Raw genomic sequence first — 25,044 nt, 5'->3', positions numbered from 1 at the left:
AAAAAAAAAAAAAAAAAAAAAAAAAAAAAAAAAAAAAAACCACAGAAGATAAAATAGCCACACATCTGAGCCTCCACAAGAGGCGAGGCTGCAGTTCTGTCCTTGGACTTGAATGGTCCTTCTTACAATCTACAGAACGCTCATTAGCATAGGAGATGTCTTATTTACATCCAGTCCTTCCAAAATCCCAGAGAGAATGGGTGTTACTGACATTTTACAGGTTAGCTCAGCATTACAGATATTAAGTACAATTACATGGTAATTACATGGTTAGTGTTTTGTGTAAGTTTTTGATCATTATAAAACCCCATGAGAGAGTACACAGGAAGGGCTGGTAATTACCAGTTTGCATAGCCCTCGAATTAATAAGAACAGAGAGAACACACACCCATGAAGTCCAAATTCGGGTGCTGTATTTTATATAATGCATATTAGCAATAAGTGCTAAGATTTGAACCTGACCTAAATCTGTCCAGGTCCACATCTCTCCGCAGTTTATTTATATAAACATATAAAGTATGGGAAGCAAGTCAAATAATTTAGAGGTCATCTTTGTTTAAAAAAAAATTTTTTTTTTAAAGTTTTCGGCTGGAGAGATGGCTCAGTGGTTAAGAGCACCGATTGCTCTTCCGAAGGTCCTGAGTTCAAATCCCAACAACCACATGAAAAAAAAAAAACTAAAGAAAGGAAAACTGGTCAACCTCATATTCGGCTGGGCAGTGGTGTCACACCCTTAATTCCAGCACTTGGGAGGCAGAGGCAGGCGGATTTCTGAGTTCGAGGCCAGCCTGGTCTACAGAGTGAGTTCCAGGACAGCCAGGACTACAGAGAGAAACCCTGTCTCAAAAAAAAAAAAAAGAAAAAAGTTTTCATATACTTAAAAAAAGCCGGGGTGGTGGAGGTTTCAGAGACACAAAATGAAAAGAATGCCAACAAACATATTTCAAATTTAAAAACGCAGCTGCTTCGAGATAGCGTTGGTTCTTCTCTCATTTTAAATACGATAGTTATGCTAGCAGGTGAAATAACTTAAGTGGCAAGCCTATCAGTCACCACGAATAAAACTTACACTGCAATTTGTATAGAAAGCTCCCATTTAAGCAACCCCAGTTGTCCTGTGGGAAGAGGCAGTCCCTTATACTTCAGGAGTTAGTTTTTAACTCTGGGCCCCAACTCTTCATTCAATTACACACTCATTTAGCAGTGCACATTTTAACTGTGTATATTTCCATATTCTAGAGGGTACACACGGGGTTCTCAGGCAAACAGACGTTTTTTTAACGGTACATAAGAATTGAAAGCAGGAGCCAGCAGCATCCACCTCTGCTTTCTCTGTCTCTTCATGGAACCTAAGCTTACTTTCCAAGGAAAGAAAATGAAAGGTTAGATTAAACAAGGAATAAACCATAAACCCATTTATTAAACCATGTTATTAGCTATTACATTAAATCATAACCCTATGGTTAGGAGTGGCAGGGTTAAACAAAGTAGGCTTAAACTAGTATCCAAAATATACAAAACCCTGTCGGCAAAACACCAGCAACTTCCCAAATTGCATAGCAATCAAAAGTTGTTTTCATTTAAAAAATAAAAATAAAAAAGGAGAAGAAAACCCCTCTGGTGTTTTATTCTGCAACAATCTTGCCAGCGGACAAATGTCTACAAAAGACAAACCGCGTTTGCGGCTTATTCTGACGTCCCTAAATCGCAATCCATTAGCTGTTGAAAAAACAGGCAAGAACGGAACACAGAACAAAGCATACACCAGAGAAAGAGCGCGAATCGGCAGCAGCCAGCTGGGCCTCTTTTTCTGAGCCCTTAAAACAAAGCGGGATCGTGGCACGCACCATGGGCTGGACTACATATCCCAGCACGCAAAGCACCGAGGCCTCACCACTGGACTGCGTTCCCCGGCATGCAAGGCGCTAGGGTCTCCCGGCCAGACTACGCTTCCCGACATGCTTTCTGCCAACAGCACGTTCGGGACCGGAGAGGCCTGGGGTCCCGGAGTAGTGTATTCTTTCTCCGTCCTTTCAATAGTTTTTCGGCGTCGGGAGCGGGACACTGCCACCCGGAGTCAACTCTTAAGCGACAGAAGTTCCCGACCGGTTATTCACTGGGGTCAACTGGAACGAAAACTGCCCCTCAGGCTGGGGAGGGCGGGATGGAGGCCGGGCAAGCTCGGTCAGTTTTAGCCAATGGCGCCCGAGCAGCTGCCCTGTCACCATGGCAACTCAGGCCGCCCGCGGAGGGACCAGCAGTTCATTGGGTAGAATCTTTCTCGAAGGCTCGAGAAGAAGGAAGCGGAAGTGGCACGTGGAGGCGCCGGTGAGTAAAATGCTGCAGATTCTGGAAAGTTCTCCTCAGTAGGCTACATAAGGCTGAGCGATTGCGACCTCCCCTTTTGGATTGGTAGCTGAGCGGCGGCGGCTGCGTGAGAGAGGCGGGCGGCGGGCGGCGGAGAGCTGTGGCAGAGACTGAGCGCAGTCTTGCAGGGTAAGCCGGAGGCATCTTCCCGACCGGTCGGGAGCAGGACGAGCACGCAGCGGACCCGAGGCGGAGGCGGACCGGGCCAGCCATGTCGGTGGTTGGGCTAGACGTGGGCTCACAGAGCTGCTACATTGCGGTGGCGCGGGCCGGGGGCATCGAGACCATCGCCAACGAGTTCAGCGACCGCTGCACCCCGTAAGTAGGAGCCTGGGTGGCCGGGGAGGGCTGGAGCTCGCTGCTTCCCGAGGGAGATGGTGGGTCCGGGGATTCCGGGAACCGTGACACCCGGCGACCACCTGGTCCCGCTGGCCTTCTAGGCTCGCCCCCGACTCCCCACTCAGCTTCTCCAAGCTGGCACCAGCTCCCACCTCGGCTAGGATCTCCGCGGAGCCTGGGCAACAGAGCCTTTTCCTCCGCATGGTGAATCTCCAAATGACCTAGAAGGTTCCAGAGCCTGTGCGCCGCTGCTTGCCTAGGGAGCGAGCGGACTGTTGTTAGCGACCACAGAAACACGCTATGGTGGAGGAATCCTCCGTCTCTGCGTCTCATCTACTCCTGATTTGTTAATGTTGCCCTAGTGCCCCGAATCGCTTTTTTGGAAGCGTCCTTTTTAAACCTCATTGTGAAAAACGTCCGTGACAGTTTCCAGACCCAGAGTTCGTTTATTTTAACACTTGTTTAGAGTAAGCAGTACAAATTTAACATTGTTGTTGCTTAACACACTGCTGTGCAAAAAATTCAGTGGGGAGGATGGAGTTTTTGCTTCGGAATTAAATATTCTGCAGCAACGTGGGTGGGTAAACGGAAGCATGGTAAAAAGCAACTTTTTGAGGGGGTTAGTTTCTGAAGGTTACATATTAGAGGCAGTTAGACCTGCATGTGCCTTCGCTGACAACAGCTGTATGCTTTTTAAGGCAATCATTATAGGACTTTTTTCCCCCATGTGCAAAGTCCAAGATAATAAATGGTAAACATCGAACCCAAAGGTAAAATCATTCCGACCTTATTAGAGGAACATTTATGAGTGAATAGGAGGAAGTAAGCCTTGCTAGGAACTTACTCTCTAAGCACGGGCTCTCTCTCTTTCTCTCTCTCTCTACAAAGCCATGGTGCTCTGTGATTCGGCAATTAGTAGGAAGGCTGCCAGTCCTTCATGCCCCCAACCTGTATGCTAAGTGCTTCTTCCGTTCTCTGCTTAAAAAGAAACAAAAGGTGTGTAGAGGAGAATAGGGAGAGCTGCTTGGGTCCCTGTGTTGCAGACCAGAATTTTTGACTGAGGTGTTTTTTTTACCCTTGGCCAAACTATGCAGTTGAAAATGGAGTTGGCTACTGATTCCTATTACAGTTGTTTGGCGTGGAAAATGAGACGATCCAGTCTTACAAGTGTCTAGTCCCTCTGAGCTCAGAATCACCAGGCGTGTAGATTGAACCTTACAAGAGTACCTCCTTAGAGCGGTTAGGTCCAAGCTGTTTCTGTTACAGCAAACTTGAATGTCCTCAGTAGAGTGCCAGTTTACTCATCTTGGTCACCCATGTAGGAGGAACTGAACCCAAATTAGATTTGGATTACTAACGCTCGCCCCGTGGATTACTCTCTAATCCAAAGCCTTACTCACTGCCTCCTCCACACTCTCCATCTTGTCTCTGTTCTGTTCTATGTATCCCCTTTCCTCTGAGAAAGCTGTCTCTCTTCATCTTGTCAGAGCAGGTGCAGTTTGAAGGCTTGGCCTCTCCTTTTCCTCAGCGTTTGTACTCCAGTCAGCAGTAACTTTGTTTCTCTTATCATCTTTATTTGACCTTACAGAGAATCTTCCAGATGGCAACCTACCTCATCCATTTCCTTTAAACTCTACAGGCATACCATAGACCTCTTAGGGTTACATAAAAACTTAAAAATTCTAAAGCAGATGATATTTCAGGACAGAAATAAGTGTGCAGTGACATTTAGGATTGTAGGAGGCTGATGACAGGTAGAGTTCTGTTTACTTTTGGTTGTGCATAACGCCAAGTTCCCTATCCTTTGTGACCTGGTGACTCTGTATTAGCACCCCAGGTATTGGGAGAGTGCACTCAAGCTGCACACAGATTAGCAGGTATTCCTTATGTGTGTGAGCAGGGCTAATACTTGGGCTGAATTGTCAGAGGTGTGGTTTTACATAGAAACACCTGCCGGTGAAAGCTGTAAACTGCAGGACTGTGCTTTACTTATGTGGGAATTTCCTCTTGTCACCTTAGAAACGGCCGCATGTGTGCTTTTTTTGACTTGTGTGAGATGTTTGTTTTATATTACTTTTAGGTCAGTCATATCATTTGGATCAAAAAACAGAACAATTGGAGTTGCAGCCAAAAACCAGGTACGTTCATCTGTCTGTCAGGGAATCCTGGGAGGGCGGCAGGATGATGTGCTGGAGCTTAATCTAGCTTTAAGTTTTAAAAATACGGCTTGGAGCTTGCAAGCTGATGGCTCAGCCGGCTCAGCCATTAAGAGCACTTGTTGCTCTTTCAGGGTTGGTTCCTAGCACGTACTTGGTGGCTTACGGCTGCCTGTAACTCAGTCCTTAACACTCGCTCTGGCCTCCTCCATAAACCAAGCACACACCTACATGCAGACATGCATCTGTGCACCTTCAAAATCAAAATAAGGAAACCTTTAAATTTTACGACTGTTGGGTGATACCTTACCACCCCACCTTGTTCCTGTCTCTTGTTTCTGTTCCATAGGTTTTTAGTGGCAACTTTACTTTTGGGTATTTGGCCTTCAATTTAAAAATTAGGTAGGTAGGTAGGTAGATAGGTTGGGGGTGGAGGGGTTCTCACCCCTGGGAGGTGAGAACTTTTGGGTATTTGGCCTTCAATTTAAAAATTAGGTAGGTAGGTAGATAGGTTGGGGGTGGAGGGGTTCTCACCCCTGGGAGGGAGGGCCTGGAACTCCCTCACAAAGGTCTGCTTGCCTCTGCCTCCTGAGTACTGGGATTAAAGGCCATGACACCATGCTTGGCTTTAACATTTTTAGATTACAGACATTTGATTTTTTTTTCCCCTCCCTGTTTGTAGTTTCTCAAGGGCTAGTGAGGTTCAGGTTCCTGGTAGAGGACTTGTTGCCCAGCCTGACTTGAACAAGAGTTCTATCCCTGGGACCCAGGTGGTAGTGGGAGAGAGCCATTTCCAGCAAAGTGTCTTAACAGTTGTTTTTGTTAGTTTGCTTGTCTGACTCATGTCGGTTTTTAGAAGGTTAGCATGAACATACCTGCCACCCTGCTTGCTGAGTTCTAGGTGCTGCTGAGCTGGAGAAGATAAAAGAAGCAGCAGTCTCCAGGTGCTGCCAAGTTTAAATGGCTTCAGCAGTTTAACCTCTAATGTTCGGGTTTAGTGAGAAGCCTACCTTTGAGTGAATGTACTCTGAAGTGGGACTTGTTTACTCTAGAGCTGTGACCCAGAGGTAGATTAAGAGAACACTGTCTCAGAGCAGCTTGGCATATTTCCATCTAGTTCCTGAGTTTCATGCCCGTGTTACTGTGTGTACCTGAGAACACGACCACATTCTGGGGAACAGGTTGCTGAGTGAAGTACATCCTTTAACGAGCGTGCCCGGCAGTGTTAGAGGGGTGTGAGTTCAGTGACTGTAAGATCCGTGTGCCGTCCTCTCCAAAAATTATGCCATTTATTATCCTCACCTCGTCTACCCCCGGCATGGCTTAAGCTCTAGAAGAGACACACAAAGTCCTCATCCTGACAGTGCTCCAAGGCTCACTGGAGTTGGGATGTTGAGCTTATGTTTATTTGGGGGAGAAGATGGGATACAGCAATACAGTTGCTGCAGAGTTTTAGAGTTTTGGAGACAGTTGCGCCGTCTTTTCCTTTATCTTGCAGATTTTGAGATCTGCCCCAAAGTCTGATGACACCATTGCCTTTCCTTGTGGCATTTTCCATAGAAGAAAGTACAGTAGGAGTATCCATTCATGGAAAATCGAGGACTGAGGGGACGTTAGGTATACCTCTCCCAGAGACGGCTTGAGTTGCAACAATGACTGTAATTGCTGTAGGTACTGGAGATGACAAAATCAGAAAAAAGTTTAAAATTTACTTTTTTTTTTTTCTTTTTGCAGCAAATCACTCATGCAAACAATACGGTCTCTAGCTTTAAGAGATTTCATGGCAGAGCATTCAATGACCCCTTCATTCAGAAGGAAAAGGAGAACCTGAGTTATGATTTGGTCCCAATGAAGAATGGCGGCGTGGGAATAAAGGTAATACCACGGATCCGCAAGCTCTGAGCCATCTGCAGAGGGGAGTGCTCACATCTCAGGATTTTAGCCCAAAGTAATGGAATACACCGGGGTCTTCTCCTTTTCATTTGGCTCCTTTTAAAGTATAGTTAATATAAGCTGTTTTCTGAGAAGTACTCCACTGGTAATGCATTTCTGTAGATTAATCTATGTTTCTTGGTTGCTTTAGTATTAAAAAATCTAAGTAATGATGTCCCCAAAGTGGTCAGACAGCCCTTTGGCAACATGTGCCAAGCAGTAGAGCAACAACCAGACATCCAGCTAAGAGCAGTTGTCTTGGTGATTCAGTCCTAGCTTTCCCTCTTCATCTATAGGGAAACACTCTTCCTCCTTTCTTCCGTTTCTTTTTGTTAGTTCCTCTTTTCTTTCCAAACAAATTTTGTGGAGCGGGGTATATGCTAACAGTTGGATGTTCATATTAGCATTTCGCTGAAGTGTTACAATATTTAAACATTTCCACCTCATTGTAGGTCATGTACATGGATGAAGAACATTTCTTCAGTGTGGAGCAGATAACAGCCATGCTGCTGACTAAGTTAAAGGAAACTGCAGAAAACAACCTCAAGAAGCCAGTGACAGACTGTGTCATCTCAGTAAGTAGGGCCCAGCCAGGCAGTTTACTTGCTCTCAGAGTTCCTGTATTTATTCAGTACTGCGTATGCACATACCCTTTCCTTACCAGGGTGCTCTTAAACTGAATATTCTAAAGCATTTCAAAGTAAGCTGGAGTGGTAAGTTTAGGTCGAAGCTACAAAGGTTCTTGACTGTAGAGATAGGCAGTGCACCAGGGTCTCCGTATGAAGCTTTCTAAAATCACAGGGTGACTGGGTTCTCTCTCCATTGGCAGTTGGCTGCTCTAATACCAAAAGTTGGTATTCTTGAGCTTTTCACAATGAAAGAACTCTTCCCTCAGTTGAAAACCAATGCTTTGGGAATTGTTGTTATTATTTAATTAATATTTTCTCAAAAAGGCAGCTCTGAAAGTCAAGGAAATTGCTAGAAACCAAGTCTAAGTCTCTGTTTCTGTCTCTGTTTTGGGGCTGGCAGTCACTGTTGGGAATTTATTAAGATTGTTTGTGAAGCAGTTGGAAGCACCGTGTTAAGAGAGTGAACTTTCATCTTTGCAGGTCCCGTCCTTCTTCACAGATGCTGAGCGAAGGTCTGTGCTGGATGCTGCACAGATTGTGGGCTTGAACTGCTTGCGGCTCATGAATGACATGACGGCTGGTAAGGAACAGTGTTTGCTGGTGCTCGATAGAGGTTCCTTTTACTGATAGCGCTTTTACAGTGGAGAAAGTCTTAAGTTCGTGGATAAGCAGTCTCTTAGCAGGTTGTGCTTAGAACTAGGTGTGTTGAGTCTGGTACCATTTGTGACTTGCTGGTAATTATGGAGCGATGGAAAGTTATCCAAAAGTCAAGAAGAGCATAGGCACTGGTTCCTTGAGAAATACAAGGGTCTTCCTGTGACACGAAATTCCCAGGAAAATGACGACTTGGTTTTGCTTTCCTCATAGTTGCTTTGAATTATGGGATTTATAAGCAAGATCTCCCGAATGCCGAGGAGAAGCCGCGGGTTGTGGTGTTTGTTGACATGGGACACTCATCTTTCCAAGTGTCTGCCTGTGCTTTTAACAAAGGAAAACTGAAGGTAAGGTTGCAATGGCCCAAACTAGAGAAGAGTTGAGTGAAATGCTGCATAGAAATAGTGTGTCCTCTTAGCACACCCTGAAGGGCGTTTGTTGTGTTTAAGGTTCCCCTCAGTGTAGATAGTAAACATGGAAAATACTGTAAGAGATTTAAAGAGGTTGGCATTTTTTAGTTATATCCCTTCTGGCTTGTATTTAACTAGAAGTTGTGAGCATGTTAGTTAACCTTTTGAATAGGAGTGGCCAAGATTCTAATTAAAATGTGATGGAAAATAACCTGGTCTTCTCTCTTGTTCTTTAACCAACCTTAGGTTCTAGGCACAGCTTTTGATCCCTTCTTAGGAGGAAAGAACTTTGATGAGAAGCTAGTAGAACATTTTTGTGCTGAATTTAAAACCAAGTACAAATTGGATGCAAAATCCAAAATTCGAGCCCTCCTTCGTCTCCATCAGGAGTGTGAAAAGTTGAAAAAGCTCATGAGCTCTAACAGCACGGACCTGCCACTGAACATCGAGTGCTTTATGAATGACAAGGATGTCTCTGGGAAGATGAACAGGTATCTATCTCGAGCTCTTCTCGTGCAACAGATGGAAGTTGATCGTTAATTTAGCCCTTCGTTCTTTGTGGCCAGTTGACTTCGGGATTATGGCTATAGCCACTGCTGTTTATCACTTGGTACTTAGGGGCACTTCTGAGGAGAGTGCTTTTTAAAATGTGTGTGTGCATCCTTACCATGGTGCACATGTGGGGCTCGTGGGACAACTTTAAGGACTCTGTTTTCTTCATTGAGTTGTCAGACTTGGCAGTGACTAGAACAGTGCACAGTAATCCTGACGTGAGGTAGCTGTCCTAGGAATGGTTCATAACGTGCCTGCCCCTTCTGTTTACTCAGGTCACAGTTTGAAGAACTGTGTGCTGAGCTCCTGCAGAAAATAGAGGTCCCCCTTCACTCGTTGATGGCACAGATTCAGCTCAAGGCTGAAGATGTGAGTGCCATTGAGATAGTCGGAGGTGCCACAAGAATCCCAGCTGTGAAAGAAAGAATTGCCAAGTTCTTTGGAAAAGATGTCAGCACCACGCTCAATGCAGATGAAGCTGTGGCCAGAGGGTGTGCACTGCAGGTGTGTGAGTTCCCACCGTCTGTCTGTCCCTCACCCTGTCACCCTGGGGCTTGGACACATGCACCCTACTCCTTAAGTTCCAAAGGAAGCTGCTTTTAGATAAATCCTGGAAGATAAGAGAGACCAGAAGGTACAGGAAGTGGCAGGTGAACAAGACTACCTGGCTGATAGTGTCACATGAGGGCTAGAAGCAGGCCTGGTTCTAAGAGGGCAGAAAATATCTGTGAGGTGGTGGGAACAATTACTTTCAAGCATAGGAGGGAATTAGAATGCTAAAGAATTGATTTGAGAGAGAGTGTGTGTGTGTAGGTTAAAAGTATTAGTTAACAAATGGTTTGAGAAAATAGATACTCTGCCTACTCCCAAATGAATTTTTAACCTGCTTCTCAAATGACGCAGTGCAGGAGCTAGAAAGTTGTTGAAGCAGAAGCACCTAATCTAGATGTTATTACTGAACAGAAATGGATACCGCAGACAAATAAGGTTGCATCATTGCAACTGATGTTTCTATCAGCCATGTTTGAGCTGTGATGACCTACTAGACGATTGTCTACTAGGAATGTGAGGTTGTGTGAGCAGAGGCCTTCAGAGGCTTGCCTTGGGTACTACAGCAGATGAGAGTGGGCAGCACTGCCCAGTGTCCTGTCACAGCCTAGCCTGGCTTTGGGTTCATTAATGTTTGTTAATTTAAGACATTGTCACCGGGTGGGGTGGATAGGGCACACTTAAGTGTTTGACCCTGTCTGCCAGAACCAACTCCTTCCCAAGGTAGTCTTTTACGGGAAGGGCTTTGTTCTTTTTCTTTCCTCGCAGAATGTGTGAGCATCCTTATCTCTGGCTGCCAGAATGTTGGAAATTCATGGTTTCTAAGAATGAGTGTTTTAAGGATACCACTGACCCTCCTTGGGTCTGTTTGCTTTTCTATTTGTTTGTCAGTTCCAGTGTCCTGTCCCAGCTGTGAATTGCCACTGCTTTTCACTTACAAATTCTCTTGAAAATGCAAATGTGTTGACATGGGAACTCATGCACATCAACAGAGTCAGCTGTAACTGCAAATGGAGGCAATGCAGGGAAATGCAGTGTTCTCAGTCTTGGGGGCTTGGAGATAGGAATTGCTCGCCCAAGATTCAGGATTTGTCTTTGTGGCTGGTGATTAGCGTAATGTTTACATTCCTTACAAAGTGTAGAAACACGCTGCAAGTAGTTAAGTTTGCCCATCCTAGTGTAACTCATGGTAAAAGATGGATGGAAATAATTTTGGGCTCATATTTTTAACCTTTAAAAACTCTGTCTTTTCAAGTGTGCAATTCTTTCGCCGGCATTTAAAGTTAGAGAGTTCTCTGTCACCGATGCAGTTCCTTTTCCAATATCTCTGGTCTGGAACCACGACTCGGAAGAAACGGAAGGGTATGTAGCTGCAGACAGCATCCACATTCCTTGCCACCTTATTTTGGTTTGGTCACTGTGAGTGGTGGGGTAGGATTAGTAAGATAGTGAAGTTTGTCTTGAATTTCTTCGCTTCCTTCCTCTTAGTGTGCACGAGGTGTTCAGTCGGAACCATGCTGCTCCTTTCTCCAAAGTGCTCACCTTCCTGAGAAGGGGGCCCTTTGAGCTAGAAGCTTTCTATTCTGACCCTCAAGGAGTTCCATATCCAGAAGCAAAAATAGGTAAGCAAGCCCATGGTGTGCATCTGCTTTTGGAGTTAGAGTTGCAGCTCACCGTCCATTGTAGAGACGCACAGTTGTGTCGTGTAGGTGGTGATCTGGTGAGGAGTCTTTGCTGGACACTGACCTGGAGCCTTGCTCTCCTGTTGTGTGTGGGGCAGACTGTTACAGAGTACTGGCCACTCACCCAGACCTCCAAGCTCTTAAGTACTGTTGACAGGGTGTTACTTCACATTGGAAAGAAGCTTGGCTCCCAACAGCGGGTTGGCATTTCCCAAACTTCGTGTACTACGACTTCTTGAAAGGGCATCTCTTCAGGTGCCATTGTCCCATCTGCTTTAGTTTTAGGAACTTAGTATTTTTTAGACTGGGAAAGCTGCTGATAGCACCAGGCCTGTAAGAGTTGCTCTCACTCACCTCAGTTACAGAGAAAACATTTGAAGGACTCCAGTCTGGCCAGCCATGTTTTCTTTAACTAAAGACTAATGTGTTCTGGCCTATCACATAGTCCTTTTAGACATTGCACAGTGACGTGGTAGAACAGCTGGAGAGATTGTCGACTATGGACTGAGTTCTGTTGGACCCTGTATTATCTAGCTAGCACTGAACAGAGGTGAGCTGCTTATATTCCGTGCTCGTGAGGCTTCCTGGACCCACAGTCTATAAAGGACCATTTAAATGGCAGTTACTTCTGAATTAGTGATTTGCTAGGAAACCAAGATTTATGCAATCCAGCATCTTTGACTGGTCTAGGAATTAAATCTGTGTGTATGCATGTGCAGACCGCACCTTAAATATAAAATCTAAGGCTTTTAATCCATGCCATTCTTGAATATACCTGCTTCACAATACGTACGTGGGGGAGGTTCTATCCATGAGTCCTGAATGTCTTGGAGCTTGGTATATATTCTTGAGTGCTCTTATTAAAAGCATGTGCTGCCATGCCTGGCAAAGTATCTCTTTTCAGAATATTAATGTGTGAGTGGCTGTATGGATGTCATAGGACAACTTTTGGAAGTTGGTTTTGTGCTTGCACTGTGGGTCCCAGGATTGGAGCTGGCTAGATTTCCATCCACAGAGGAAAAAGGTTAGAAAATTGAACACCTTAGTTAGAGCAAGCACTTTACCTGCTGAACCAGGTCAGCAGCCCTCAAGAGGCTTAGGATTTAGTGGTGGGTAGCTTGGTACTAGGCTCTACAGTAAGCACTTGTTATAAACAGTGACTCCAGAACAGTGCTTCTCAACTGTCCTAACATGCCCCGTTAGTACAGTTGGTTATGGTCATGTTGTGATCCCCCACCACCACCACCACCATATAATTAGTTCTTTGCTACTGTTTGTTAATAATTGTAAATGTCCCTGTTTTCCAGTGGTGTTAGGTAACCCCTGTAAAGGGTCTGGGCTCCCAGGATGAGAATCCTGTTTCTAGAAGACCAGATGATAGTAGCATTCAGACTGTTCTTAGCCATTACTCTGCAAGGCTATAGTGCTACCCTAGCACTGCAGGTGTTGATGTGAACTTCAGCTCTTGTTCCCTATTTAAAACATGACATCAGTTCCATTATTCAGTCAGAAGATCAGTGGTCCCTAAAAGACTGGGAGCGTAGCGTGTTCTTGCTTTCTTCTGTAGATTTGCTCGTAGATTTTCTTTTTTTTTCTTTTTCTTTTTAGTTTTTTGAGACAGGGTTTCTCTGTGTAGCCCTGGCTGTCCTGGAACTCACTCTGTAGACCAGGCTGGCCTCAAACTCAGAAACACACCTGCCTCTGCCTCCTGAGGCTAGGATTAAAGGCGTGCGCCACCATGCCCGGCTTGTAGAGTTTCTTGTCTGCTATGTGCTCATCCACCTGGAGATATGTGAGGGAGGAGGCAGGAGGCTGATTTTTCAGGAGAGCCTGCCCCAGTGTCTGCCCAGCTCATGTTCCTACTAGAGTGCACTTTCTCACAAAGGTTTAATGAATGTTAGGATGTCCCTGTGAGTTGTGAATAGATTCCCAAGTGCTTCCCAGAGAAGGGAAGTTGGTTGGGGTGGGGAAACAGTTTTGGAGGGACACTTCTTTCTCATTTGGTTTCTTAGCCTTTGTATTTTCTTGGCAATCTTTATAGAAATAAAAAGTCCATCTCTAAACTGGCAGTACCTTTTTGCTCTAGGCCGTTTTGTTGTTCAGAATGTTTCTGCACAGAAAGATGGAGAGAAGTCGAGAGTGAAGGTCAAAGTGCGTGTGAACACACACGGCATCTTCACCATCTCCACGGCCTCCATGGTGGAGAAGGTCCCGACCGAGGAAGAGGATGGCTCCTCTGTTGAGGCAGACATGGAATGTCCAAACCAGAGGCCAGCAGAAAGCTCGGATGTGGATGTAAGTTGCTAGAGCAATTGTCACATTCAAAAGTAGAATTGACTTCATTCTAAGCTGTAGGAGGGTAGCTGTTAATTTTTTTTTAATTACATAACACTGATCAGAATTTTGAGTGATGATAATTAGTTCTTCCGATTGTAATGGCAGGATTTAAGAACTCTGTGTATTGTGACAGGTGCATAATCCCATTTGAAGAAACTGGTATGTGAGCAAAGTAGAAAAGGTTGCGCTTTTTTTTGTCTTTTCATTCTTAAGGATATATGTTAGATCAGATGCTAACTGGTTAAAAACAGCTATAACAATTGAAATAGGAAAGTCAATTTTGATTCCTTTTCAATGTACAGCAAAAATTGGCACTGGTGTTGAGTCCAGGACTTGTTTTTATTAACATAATTTTCTGGGTTGTGGGGGGAGGGCTAGAAGAGAAATCTCACAGTAATGGTGGAGTTGTGACTGCTTATTTCCTTAGCTTAGGCTTGCAGTTGATTTCTGGGGGCAGGGAAGAATGGCTTACAGCAAGAGGCAGGCAAGGCAGTGCTGGTGTTCACAGATCTCAAATACTGAAGGAGCTTTAGCATCATATGAACCTTAGGTTTGTTCTCATCTGGACACCATTCACAGAGTGGCTAGTGCTGTATCCTTCTAGGTCCTGGAGCCTTCAGTGTCTGCTTTAGGACTAGAAGCTGTGGGTGGAAATGTGTGTGAAGTCTTAAAGGGTGGGCAGGACTTGCTTATCTCAGAGCAGTTCAGCCTTCCTTGTCTAGCATGGAGAAAGGTGATAGCAGGCACACATTTGCTGGGGACTGGGGCTCCTGAAGAGCCTTCAGGGATAATTTCCTTTCCCTTTTGTCTTTAAGCCATGTTTTTAAGCAAGGTTGTTAGTGGGTATTGTTGATTCTTGGTGCTGAGGTCCTTTGAGGTAAGATAGCTGAGTCATGGAATGAAAAGCCGTGGAATGACTAAGCAATGGTCATTTTCTGTAACTCTGGAATGATAACCACCAAAGTACATGCTGCTGCTGCTGCTCGAATTCAGACATTTGGTTTTGGAAAGAGCCTGGGCTAGAATCCCGTGTCCTGTGCTTGTGAGCATCTGTTCAGGGCTAGGTGAGAGGTTCTTCAAGAGGAGCTCTGGATTGTCACTTATCAGAGCCCTCATGTCTTAAATAACTAACCATACCACATCATTTATAAATTATTTACAGGTTTGAAATGTCTAGAGTTTCATGTATTTATTTTTATCTGGTACCTTTTCTTTTCTGCCCACCTATTAAGATTTTGGAAATTGAGAGTACTGTCTTTGGTGCCCTATAATTTAAAATTCATACAAGTACACCTGCTTTCTACATCCTTTGTGCCTGGGCTTTCATTTCAGAAAAATATCCAGCAAGACAACAGTGAAGCTGGAACACAGCCCCAGGTACAAACTGATGGTCAACAAACCTCACAGTCTCCCCCTTCACCTGAACTTACCTCAGAAGAAAGCAAAACCCCAGATGCTGACAAAGTGAGTGACTCTTCCAGTTCATTGCATTAGCCGGTGTTGCAGTGTGTGGTGGTTGGTGGTTTAACCCTGTGCTTTCGAGAGGGATCCGGTGATCTTATGGGGCTGTAGGGTTTTTTTTTTTCTGTTCCTTTTCTACATGTGTTACTCAGCTAAAACCTGCTAGAAGGAGTGTTCAAACTTAAGCAGGGAAACCAACGCTCTCCTTTAGAGCCCAAAGCTTCTCTTAATAACTGCCACAAAAGACGAGAGCCAAAGGCAAAGGCTTGATGTGTTCTAAAGGACAGAGGCAGAAAGATGCATCCCAGTGCTTAATACTCAGGCTTTAGGAGTATAGTAAACTTTTTCTCCTTTTTTTCAAATAATCTGTCAATAGGTCTGGTAATATCTATATTCCCAAGTGATTATTCTGGTATTGGAAACTAAATAAAGCTATTGTGCTCCTTGAGATAACGCCAGATTGTGATCAGACCTTTAAAGCCGGTGATGAGGTTGACAGTGAGAAGCCGGTTTCTAGCCTGAGCTATATTTCAGCGTTCAGTCTCTGCACGCTGTGAATAAATGATTAACTGTCCTTCAGAGTCTGGCTTCCTCTCGAATTCTCAGAATACCTTACCTTCACTCAGGCCAGTTACAGAAGGTAAGCTGGAAGTTGGAATGGATTTTCTGCCAGGTTTTTATTTTCCTCTGTCCTGATTAATCTTATGGCCCTTAGTGTATTTTTTTTCTTCTTAGAAAAGAGTCGAGGTGATAGTATTTATTTGGAAAATGGGTCCTCACATTTCAACGTCATTTCCTTTGATTTAGGGCGAAATGTCTACAGTCTTCTGCAGATCATTTTCGTACCTTTCTAGAAAATGACATTGGGTTTTTGCCCTTAAACACCTCTTGGAATATTGCCGGGCTTTCAAGGATCCTGCTTGTCACATAATTAAGCTGTGGATGGAGACTTCTGTATAGTTTAAAGCTATTTTGCTGGGGCAGTCCATCTCTCAGTGGCCATCCTGTCTCCCCACGAGGTTCTCACTGCCTACCTACCACTCCATTCCCTCCCACTCCCTCCGCTGTCTGCTGCCCACCCCAGGAGTGCTACTCCCTCACTTCCTGCCCCAGCTCTAGGCTATCAGTTCTTTATTACACAGAAAGCCACATTCCAGTCTAAACCAGTCAGCAGGGAGACCACGCCCGCCCACTCCACTGCAGGTTGCCTTGATTTTATGCCTGGCCTGCCTTCATCTTCTGGTCAGGTGAGGGAGGACCAGTGTTTATAAATAGAAAACTGGTGATGGGCCATAGAAATAACAGTACCAACGTCCTGCCAGTACTGATCTCTCTGCTGGTACAGCAACCAGCTATTGAAATGCCAGGACACACCTTCATACACTCCAGCATTGGTGGGTTGCTCAGGTTGCTCATCTGTTTTGAGTGCTGCGTTGTGCTTGTGTTGATTTGGTCAGGGATTGGTGGAATTTTGTTCTGGAGGTTGAGTTGCACACCTGTGTCTTGCTAGGCAGTGGGTTGATCTTTCTCTGTGGTTCAGGATGTGATGCTTTGGCACGGTAGCTGACTGCACCGTCCACTGCAGTCTGTATCTTTAGCACACTCACTGCATGTGTATTTTCATAGTCCCTGCAGCTTGTAGCTCCCGTTCCCAGAGGCAAGGATGGTGGGATGTCACAGGTCTTCCCGTAGTGACACACTAGCCGAGGGAGTCCTGCTGGGGTGAGCTGCACGCCTTGCTCATCCTAAGTAAACTGCACCTGAGTCTCCTCAGCTGTGTATCGGTGGAGCAGGAAGTGGGACAAGAATCTGAGGAGAAGTCAAGGATGTTGAAAAATTAAAGGCCACAGGAGCTACCTCTCTAGCTTTGTATTTATATAACTTGAAATCCAAAATATTTGCTGGTGTCTTCTTTTTATTAAGTAGTCACCACATTTTAAGGTTAGGATGTTTTCTATACTCCTTGTGAAGCCTGAAGCCAGTTTTCTGCAGTGTTTTTTGGGGTGTTTGTGTTTTAGCTGTGACCTACCTATCACGTGCAGTCAGCTGTGGAGTTTTCTATATATGGCAGGTACATACCAGCATCAGATTCAGATCTAAGAGCTTTCTGGATTGGGGATACTCTTGTCACTTGCCACATCATCCTGTTTGCTGTCATAAGACCCTTCATCTCTTTATGTGGCCCAAGCTGGCCTCAAACATGTAGCTGCAGACTTCTGAGTGCTGCGGTGACGGGCATGACAACTGTACCTGGCTGTCTTCAAAGTCCCAAATGAGAAATGATATGGCTGAAAGGCAGGTGGTACCTCTGCACATAATAAGCAGAGTAATAAGCCTTGTAGGAGGTGGGCGGGCGCTCTTGAGAGCACTCCTAACTGGAGTGGGTACTGCCTGGGACCTGAATAAAGTCTGACATCTCTAGTGTTGGTCTGAGGTTATGTGGACTTGTTACTCTAAGATTCTAGACTAGAAAAGCAGATAATTGAGTTTTGAGTTTAAAGGGATTTGGAAAAGACCAAACAAAGATTAATGTGACTAGAGAAGATGATGGTGAGCTGATGCAAAAAGACGACACACTGAGTTACTGCCATGGTCCAAGGTCCGAGGTGGGTGTACACACGTGATAGTTCCAGCATCAGAGTGAGAGTCCGAGAGTAAAGAGAGATCATCAGTAAATATGGTAGGTTATTGTTTTCTAAGCATTAAGATAATTTCTTTTTCTTAACCCTTAAGGCAAATGAAAAGAAAGTTGATCAGCCTCCAGAAGCCAAGAAACCTAAAATAAAGGTGGTAAATGTTGAGCTGCCTGTAGAAGCCAACTTGGTATGGCAGTTAGGGAGAGACCTTCTTAACATGTATATTGAGACAGAGGTAAGTGCCCTTCTTACATACTTCTGTTTGGTTGTTTCTGCATGCCGCAGGGATAAGTGACTAATTTATCCTAATTTATGACTAATTCCTCACTGGGTGTTAAGTGTTAAATGATTTCAGAGGTAAAGGCAAAAGGATGGACCTGTCTGCTTAATTCAGTGGAGTTGGCTGGGCTTTGTATGTGAGGTCTGTATAGGGAGTTATGTTGTGTGTGGCTGAGAATTGCTGTGTTCCTCTGAAGTGATTCCTTGCACAGGCACCGTGGGAAGCAGGCCACACACAGAATTAGCCTCTGAGACCACGGGCACACCTTACAGTTTCAACATCAAGAGACTGAGGGCGATCAAGGTCCACTGTTACTGAGATGAGCGCACTGAATTTAGAAGTCTAATAAAAAGTCCTCATTATTTAAATGTAAGAGTGATGAAATATGGTGTGGCCTAACAGTGTCCACATGGTATATAAATCTAAGGGCCATGAGGTTTTGAAGAGAAAGTTTTATGAGGCATAGAGTGAGCTGATCTTTCTATAATCTTTACTTGTTGAGGTGTGGTTTGGATCTCTGAATGTTAACTAACCTCTTTCCTGACAGGGCAAGATGATCATGCAGGACAAGCTGGAGAAGGAGCGGAACGACGCCAAGAACGCCGTGGAGGAGTGTGTGTATGAGTTCAGGGACAAGCTATGTGGACCATATGAGAAATTCATATGTGAGCAGGTATACCTGGCTCTGCTAGCGGGGCTTAGTAGTCGCTCTGCCTGTGCTTACTAGAGTCAGGTGAGAACAAAATGAGCAGGACTCTAGGGAGGCTCACCTGCCATGAGTGCTGCATGTCTCTCCAGCAGTGGTCACCATCCAGAAGGAGACCAGAAACATCTGCTCTGGAGTCTGTGGCATGTGACATGGGGGACATAAAGAGAAATAGGGATCCTTGTGCTTCTGTGCTGGTGTTGTCAGGCAACTGTCTGTTACTCTCTCACCGTGTGACACCACTACAGTGTCACTCAGCAGCACTGTCCCCTCCACCCTTTCCTTCCTTCCTTATGTGAAGCTCTGGGTAAATCTAGAAGCACAACTGTGGAAAAAGGCCGACTAGACAACAACCTGGTATGGTGTAGGGAGTGACTTAGACTTGGGTTAGGACCCCTCTAGCCCAACCCGATCCCCCCCCCCCACCTTCCAGTTGTGCTGCACTGGGCTTTGGTTGCCACCTGTGCCTGGCATAACTGAGATGATTGCTTTGGAGTTGGGGACACAATTGCCCTCCGTGACCCAAGCATTGGGTGTATAGATGACCTGGGGCTGGGTTTCTTGGGTACAGCATTATGAGTCAGAAGTGTTGTGCTGAAATTGTGTAAGACAGAAGCCATGATCCCAGTGTCTGTAGTGACATCACAGGACCGTAGTTAATGTGAAGGGAGAAGCCAGTGACTTCCCCTGAACTACCTGGGGTCACTGCGGAAATGCATGCCTGGGGTAAGAACCTCTGAAATAGACTGCCACTAATTGTTGTCCTTTCTGTAAAGGAACATGAGAAGTTCTTGAGGCTTCTAACAGAGACGGAAGACTGGCTGTATGAGGAAGGGGAGGACCAGGCTAAGCAGGCATACATTGACAAGTTGGAAGAGCTGATGGTAAGTCCTGTTCTGCCCTAAATGATTCAGCTTGCACGTCAATCCATGGGTGTTTACTAAAGTCTGGCAATTTACCCTATTCCGTTTTAGAAAATGGGCACTCCTGTTAAAGTCCGATTTCAAGAAGCTGAGGAACGACCGAAAGTGTTGGAGGAGCTGGGGCAGCGCCTGCAGCACTATGCCAAGATTGCAGCGGACTTCAGAGGCAAGGTGGGCGCTGCTCTCATCCCAGAGAGTGACCTGACTTAGCCAACATGTGGCCTAGGATCCTTGCTGAATAAATGTTGCTTAGTGAGGAACTGTCGGTGTTTGGGACCAGGGTAGACTTGAACTTAGGGAAAGTGGGTCTGAGTAGATAGATGTGGCTGTCAGTATTCTCTAAGAGTGTCTTGTGTATTTTCTGTCCAGGATGAGAAATACAACCACATTGATGAATCAGAAATGAAGAAGGTTGAGAAGTCTGTTAATGAGGTGATGGAGTGGATGAATAATGTCATGAATGCTCAGGCTAAAAGAAGTCTTGATCAGGACCCTGTTGTTCGAACTCATGAAATCAGAGCGAAGGTCAAGGTGAGTGGTGCCAGCTACCGACTACTCACTCAGCTTGGCACACCAGTGCCTCCCCTGTACCACCACCACCTGCCTTAATTCAGTATTGCCATTTACAACTGTTCTAGCTACATCTGTCCTGGTTGGCAATGTGTCCTTGAACCCTATATGTGCCAGCAGTTGTTTGTCCTTTGAGGGAAACAGACATTGAGTGCACAGTCTGTCCTGCTGTGGGATAGAGACCAGCAACACTGCTGTGGAGAGCAGGCAGGCGGGCATTTGACCAGGGATGGCCTGAGAAGAAAACAAAGGGAGTGCTTTTCGTCTGAAATAGTACACACAAACAAGGAAGACCAAGGAGAAGTGGGCCTTCTCGGCCACTTTTAAGTTCCAGCCTCCAAATACAGATATGTCATCTTGAAGTGACTCAGCCTTGAGTCATTGTCCCTTCCTTGTTGTAGAGTTCATAACTCCTGTGTTTTATGTAGCAGAGATACATTAGCATCTACGGCTACCTAGCAAATCCGAGAGAAGCCATAGGAGGCAGTCAGTTGATTAGGAGTCATTGGGATTGATTTATGCAGCTTTGCATTTATGTATTGTCAGTTGATTAGGAGACATTGTGATTTTTTTTATGCAGCTTTGAGAAGAGTAGAACCAGGCAGGAAAGCACTGGGTCAGGGGTGTGAGGAAGTTGTTGAATTAACTAGATGGATGTCAGTTATCTTAATGATAACTAATTTTGTTTTTTTTAGGAATTGAACAATGTTTGTGAACCTGTTGTAACTCAACCCAAACCAAAAATCGAGTCACCTAAACTGGAGAGAACTCCAAATGGCCCAAATATTGACAAGAAAGAAGATTTAGAAGGCAAAAATAATCTTGGTGCTGAAGCTCCGCATCAGAATGGCGAATGCCACCCTAATGAGAAGGGCTCTGTCAACATGGACCTGGACTAGGCTCTGCACTGGCTTCCTCCTCAAATTCATGAAATGTGTTTGCCATAGTATGTGATTCTGTATAACAGACTGAGTCTATTTATATTTTCCTTTTTTTTAAGACTGTCTAGAAATTTTGTGTATTATGAGGGGAAAAAAGGAAAAGCTTGAGTCTGTAGTCTCTGACCCTAAATGAGAATGACTTTGGTGACAGGGTCCTGTGGAGTTGTGCCCCCCCCACACTGAGCTCTGTACAGTATTGCTGCTCATACGCTGAGGAGGTGGGGTCTTCTTCTGAGGATATGAACTACACTGCTTGGTCACAAGCTGGGATCAGAATCTTAAGCAGTTATTCTTGCCAAGGGTTTTTTGTTTTGTTTTGCATTTTGCTCTTCATTTCCGCATGTGTGTGGCTGTGGTTGTTTATAAATGAGACTAAGTCTGATTTGCATAAGGGCTTTCAAAAATTAAGTCTGTCCAGTAGAGTGATTTTGCTTTCATTATTACCAAGTCAAGAGTACAACAGAGCTAGTGAACCGTAGCAGCATGCGAAGCAGGGCTGTGAACTATCACCACACAGTGCATTGTCCCGTGGAGGTGTGACACGGGAGACACACGTGTGGATCATGTGATCATTGTGAACACCTCGTGAGCTTTAAAATAAAGTCCACCCTGTGGTGTCATTTCTAAGCTGTTGGCTTTGTCTCGGATCGGCATTGGGAAAAGGAGTCCATCTTAGAGAATAGTGCCTGCTCTCCACATTGACAAACCAGAGCACAAAGTCCCACCCTGGAAAAGCCCTGCTGGGACCTATGGCCATCCTGGCCCTTGTCCTCTGGTGACTGGCTGCTTGGGTGGGTCTGCTAGTGTTCTTCTAGACTATAGTGCCCTACAGCCAAAAACCAGAAGTTAGCCTGTAAGTGTTGTCCAGTATTAAAAATTGAAAGCTTTGGTGAATTCTGTTCTGAAGTCAATTTAAAATATTTGTGTCATCTTGAGTCCTTTTGTTGTCCTTCAAGGTTTTGCTACATAGAGTTCTTTGGTCTCAGGTGGTGTGGCTCCCTAGGGCAGGGCATCATGGTGGTTGTGAGCAAGTGGTGAGGAACTTCACCTTCTGTCAGATGGAAAAACCCATTGCTCCAGGATCACCTTGGAAGACAAACCTTCCTGCTAAGCCCTGATGGGTTTCCCCAGCCTTGGAAAAGTGCCACCAGCTGGTGACCTCACCCAAACAAAACATGCTGACTGGATTAGCTGTAGTCTTTGGGCGTTGGAAAGCTTAACATCTAATGTGCACTGACAAAGCACTAGCTCTGGAAAATCCCCTGCCTGCATCACAAGATGGTGGATGCAGGGTTGGTGGTGGGGTTATGTACACTGGGAAGCAGGAGCAATTGGATCTCTTTGGGGCCAGCCTGGTCTCCACAGAGAAACCCATATGCACGCACACACAATGGTGAATGACCTCAAGGATGGGATGGAGAGAACGTTGGGGGGGGGGTGCAAGCTGGGGAGCCAGAAATACTGGGAGCTGCTAGTCCTGTCCTGCTCTTTGACAACAGTCCTCTCCGGAGTGTGGTCCCCTAAGATGATAATCCCTGAGGGCGCTGCCTCTGGGGGCCACATACTTCTCTCTGTTCTAAGATGTAAAGAGATTCTGTGTGGGCAAATGCATTCATAGACGTGTGCTTGTCCATAGAAGGAAGTAAAGGACATTAAATACCCAGGACTTGGGGCTGAGACATGGCGGTGCTGGCAACCACTACACTCTGATCCTCTGCAAGAGCAGCAAGTGATCTTAGTCACTGAGCCGTCTCCCTGGCCCATAGGTCCTATCTAGTTCTAGAAGGACTTGGCATGTCTAAGAGTCTTGTCGAAGCAATGCCATTTCCAGTGTGCTTGTCTTCATGACCAGTAAAATACAGGTGTACTGGCTATTTTTTGTGTCAACTTGACACAGCTGGAGTTATCACAGAGAAAGGAGCTTCAGTTGAGGAAATGCCTCCATGAGATCCAACTGTAAGACATTTTCTCAATTAGTGATCAAGGGGGAAAGGCCCCTTGTGGGTGGGACCATCCCTGGGCTGGTAGTCTTGGGTTCTATAAGAGAGTAGGCTGAGCAAGCCAGGGGAGGCAAGCCAGTAAAGAACATCCCTCCATGGCCTCTATATCAGCTTCTGCTCCCTGACCTGTCTGAGTTCCAGTCCTGACTTCCTTTGGTGATGAACAGCAGCATGGAAGTGTAAGCCGAATAAACCCTTTCCTCCCCAACTTGTTTCTTGGTCATGATGTTTGTGCAGGAATAGAAACCCTGACTAGGACAACAGGAAAGTACAGAAAGGGGCTCAGCTGAGTAAGGACGGAGGAAGATCAGATAAGATCACCAAATGCTTGCTCGATAACTCATATGCCTTCATTGAGATCCTGGTGGTTTTCCATGGTCCACATGACCTACCCTCAGCCAGTTCCCTCTATAAAATCAGCACCTGCCTCCACGTAATTGCTGGGGCTTACTAAAGTGACTAGTGTAGTGTATATGAGCTTGCACAGTGAGCACCCAGTGGGGTCTGATAACAGCTTGTCCCTCCCTAGTGTCTCCAGTACGCCAGCATCGCCAACACTGTCAAGAATCGATTTGCAGCCTGGAAGCACCAGGCTGTTCTTTCTGGTCCCAAAGATGTGCTGAGAGTTGAGGGTCTCCTAAGCTGTGCATTTCCCTGACTTGGTTGGGAGTAGTGGTGACAAGCAAGGGCACACTCAAACGAAGAGAGATTTCAAAGGCAAAGTAAGAGCTACACAATGCACTTGGAAACTCATGCTTGGGCTCAGGGGTGACAATTACAGGACAGGCATCTAGAGCCAGACAAGAGTGAAGCCAGGCCAGGCTTGATAGAGTCAAGAGTTGGGTGACCTGGGCAAGTCTGAGCCAAGGGTGCAGGGCCTACACTTGGGGTCATGGTGATGATGGTGATCCCTGTGGTTTTAGCGAAGCCTGTGAGGCTACTTTACTGTGACCTCTGGGTTTTCCTGTTTGTTGTTTGTGGCTTGACATAAAACTCTAAATATCCTATCAATGAGTAACCTGTGATGCTCTACCTCTTGTTTTGTTTATATAGGCAGAAAGCAATGCAGTGAACTTGTGGCCACTTCCTCTCTGGCTCAACACACATCTCCCCAAACACTTGTCACAGGGCCTTCTCATCCTGACCCAGCTCCCACCATGCCCAGGAAAATGCTCTGACACAATCTTTTCCTCGGGTTCCATTCTCACAAAATGTCATTTACAACTATTCCACAAATGAAGATCACAGACTGACTGCGGTTACCCTCATCAGCCCATTTTGTGATCCAAGTTTTGTTTGAGAAATTTTGGACGATCCCCACAGATGTGTTTAATCCCGAGAGTAGCTTTAAAAGAGACCATTCACTTTAGATCCACTGAAGAATTAAATGTAGCCCACTGAAGAAGGCAGACATTGTGTAGACAGAAAGCATTTGGCTACCTGACCATTAAAGCTACTGGGGCAACCTAAAGACTAAAGTCCTATTTGTCCTTAGATGGTCCATATCTAAGATCACATGATTTCTGGGGGGGGGGGCACAAGAATAAAACATGTGGTACCTCTCTTAGATGCACAGTGATCTGTGTGTAGACAGCAAAACATGTCTGCTCTGCACTCCTGAGCTGATCAGTACTCTGAATAGCAGCGACTGTGTGCTGGTCAAGCTTCCCACAATTCCTAGCTGCCTGGGATTTCTCTGTATAGGTTTGAGCCCTGGTCCTCAGGGAGGAGGTGCTGCTTACTCTGTCCTGGAAAACCCAGCTACCACCCTTGCTCCCGAAGGGTGGACTGTAGGAGGAACGGTGGCCATATAATTCAAGGTGACAGGGCTCTGGGTGTGGAGCTCAGAAGGCCAAGCTGCAGCAGAACCAAGCAGGCAGCAGGCGTGAATACTCAGGTGTGTTCCACACGAACCCAAGT

The 25,044-nt window shown here is 45.5% G+C and overlaps 1 protein-coding gene across 1 annotated transcript; it reads left to right on the top strand.

Moving 5' to 3' along the window:
* Positions 1-2,332: 2,332 nt before the first annotated feature.
* On the top strand, positions 2,333-21,751 carry Hsph1 (heat shock protein family H (Hsp110) member 1). The gene is made up of 18 exons (XM_021162272.2): positions 2,333-2,685; positions 4,787-4,844; positions 6,597-6,737; positions 7,247-7,369; positions 7,904-8,003; positions 8,291-8,424; positions 8,734-8,978; positions 9,315-9,543; positions 10,844-10,950; positions 11,077-11,210; positions 13,357-13,565; positions 14,940-15,071; positions 17,802-17,939; positions 18,532-18,657; positions 19,467-19,574; positions 19,665-19,784; positions 19,983-20,144; positions 20,879-21,751. The coding sequence occupies exons 1-18, from the start codon at positions 2,579-2,581 to the stop codon at positions 21,080-21,082; spliced, it is 2,577 nt and encodes an 858-aa protein (XP_021017931.1). The 5' UTR covers positions 2,333-2,578; the 3' UTR covers positions 21,083-21,751.
* Positions 21,752-25,044: the final 3,293 nt, after the last annotated feature.

The sequence above is a fragment of the Mus caroli genome, chromosome 5 (assembly GCF_900094665.2).
Source record: "Mus caroli chromosome 5, CAROLI_EIJ_v1.1, whole genome shotgun sequence".
Lineage (NCBI taxonomy): Eukaryota > Metazoa > Chordata > Mammalia > Rodentia > Muridae > Mus > Mus caroli.
This window is presented reverse-complemented; position numbering and strand designations above follow the sequence as displayed.

What these genes read in the sequence shown, in the direction of transcription:
- Hsph1 (XM_021162272.2), top strand. Translation starts at nt 2,579, where the DNA reads ATGTCGGTGGTTGGGCTAGACGTGGGCTCACAGAGCTGCTACATTGCG. An exon ending in TTCAGCGACCGCTGCACCCC is followed by an intron (nt 2,686 to 4,786) that starts GTAAGTAGGAGC and finishes TATTACTTTTAG; the next exon opens with GTCAGTCATATCATTTGGAT. An exon ending in ATGGCGGCGTGGGAATAAAG is followed by an intron (nt 6,738 to 7,246) that starts GTAATACCACGG and finishes ACCTCATTGTAG; the next exon opens with GTCATGTACATGGATGAAGA.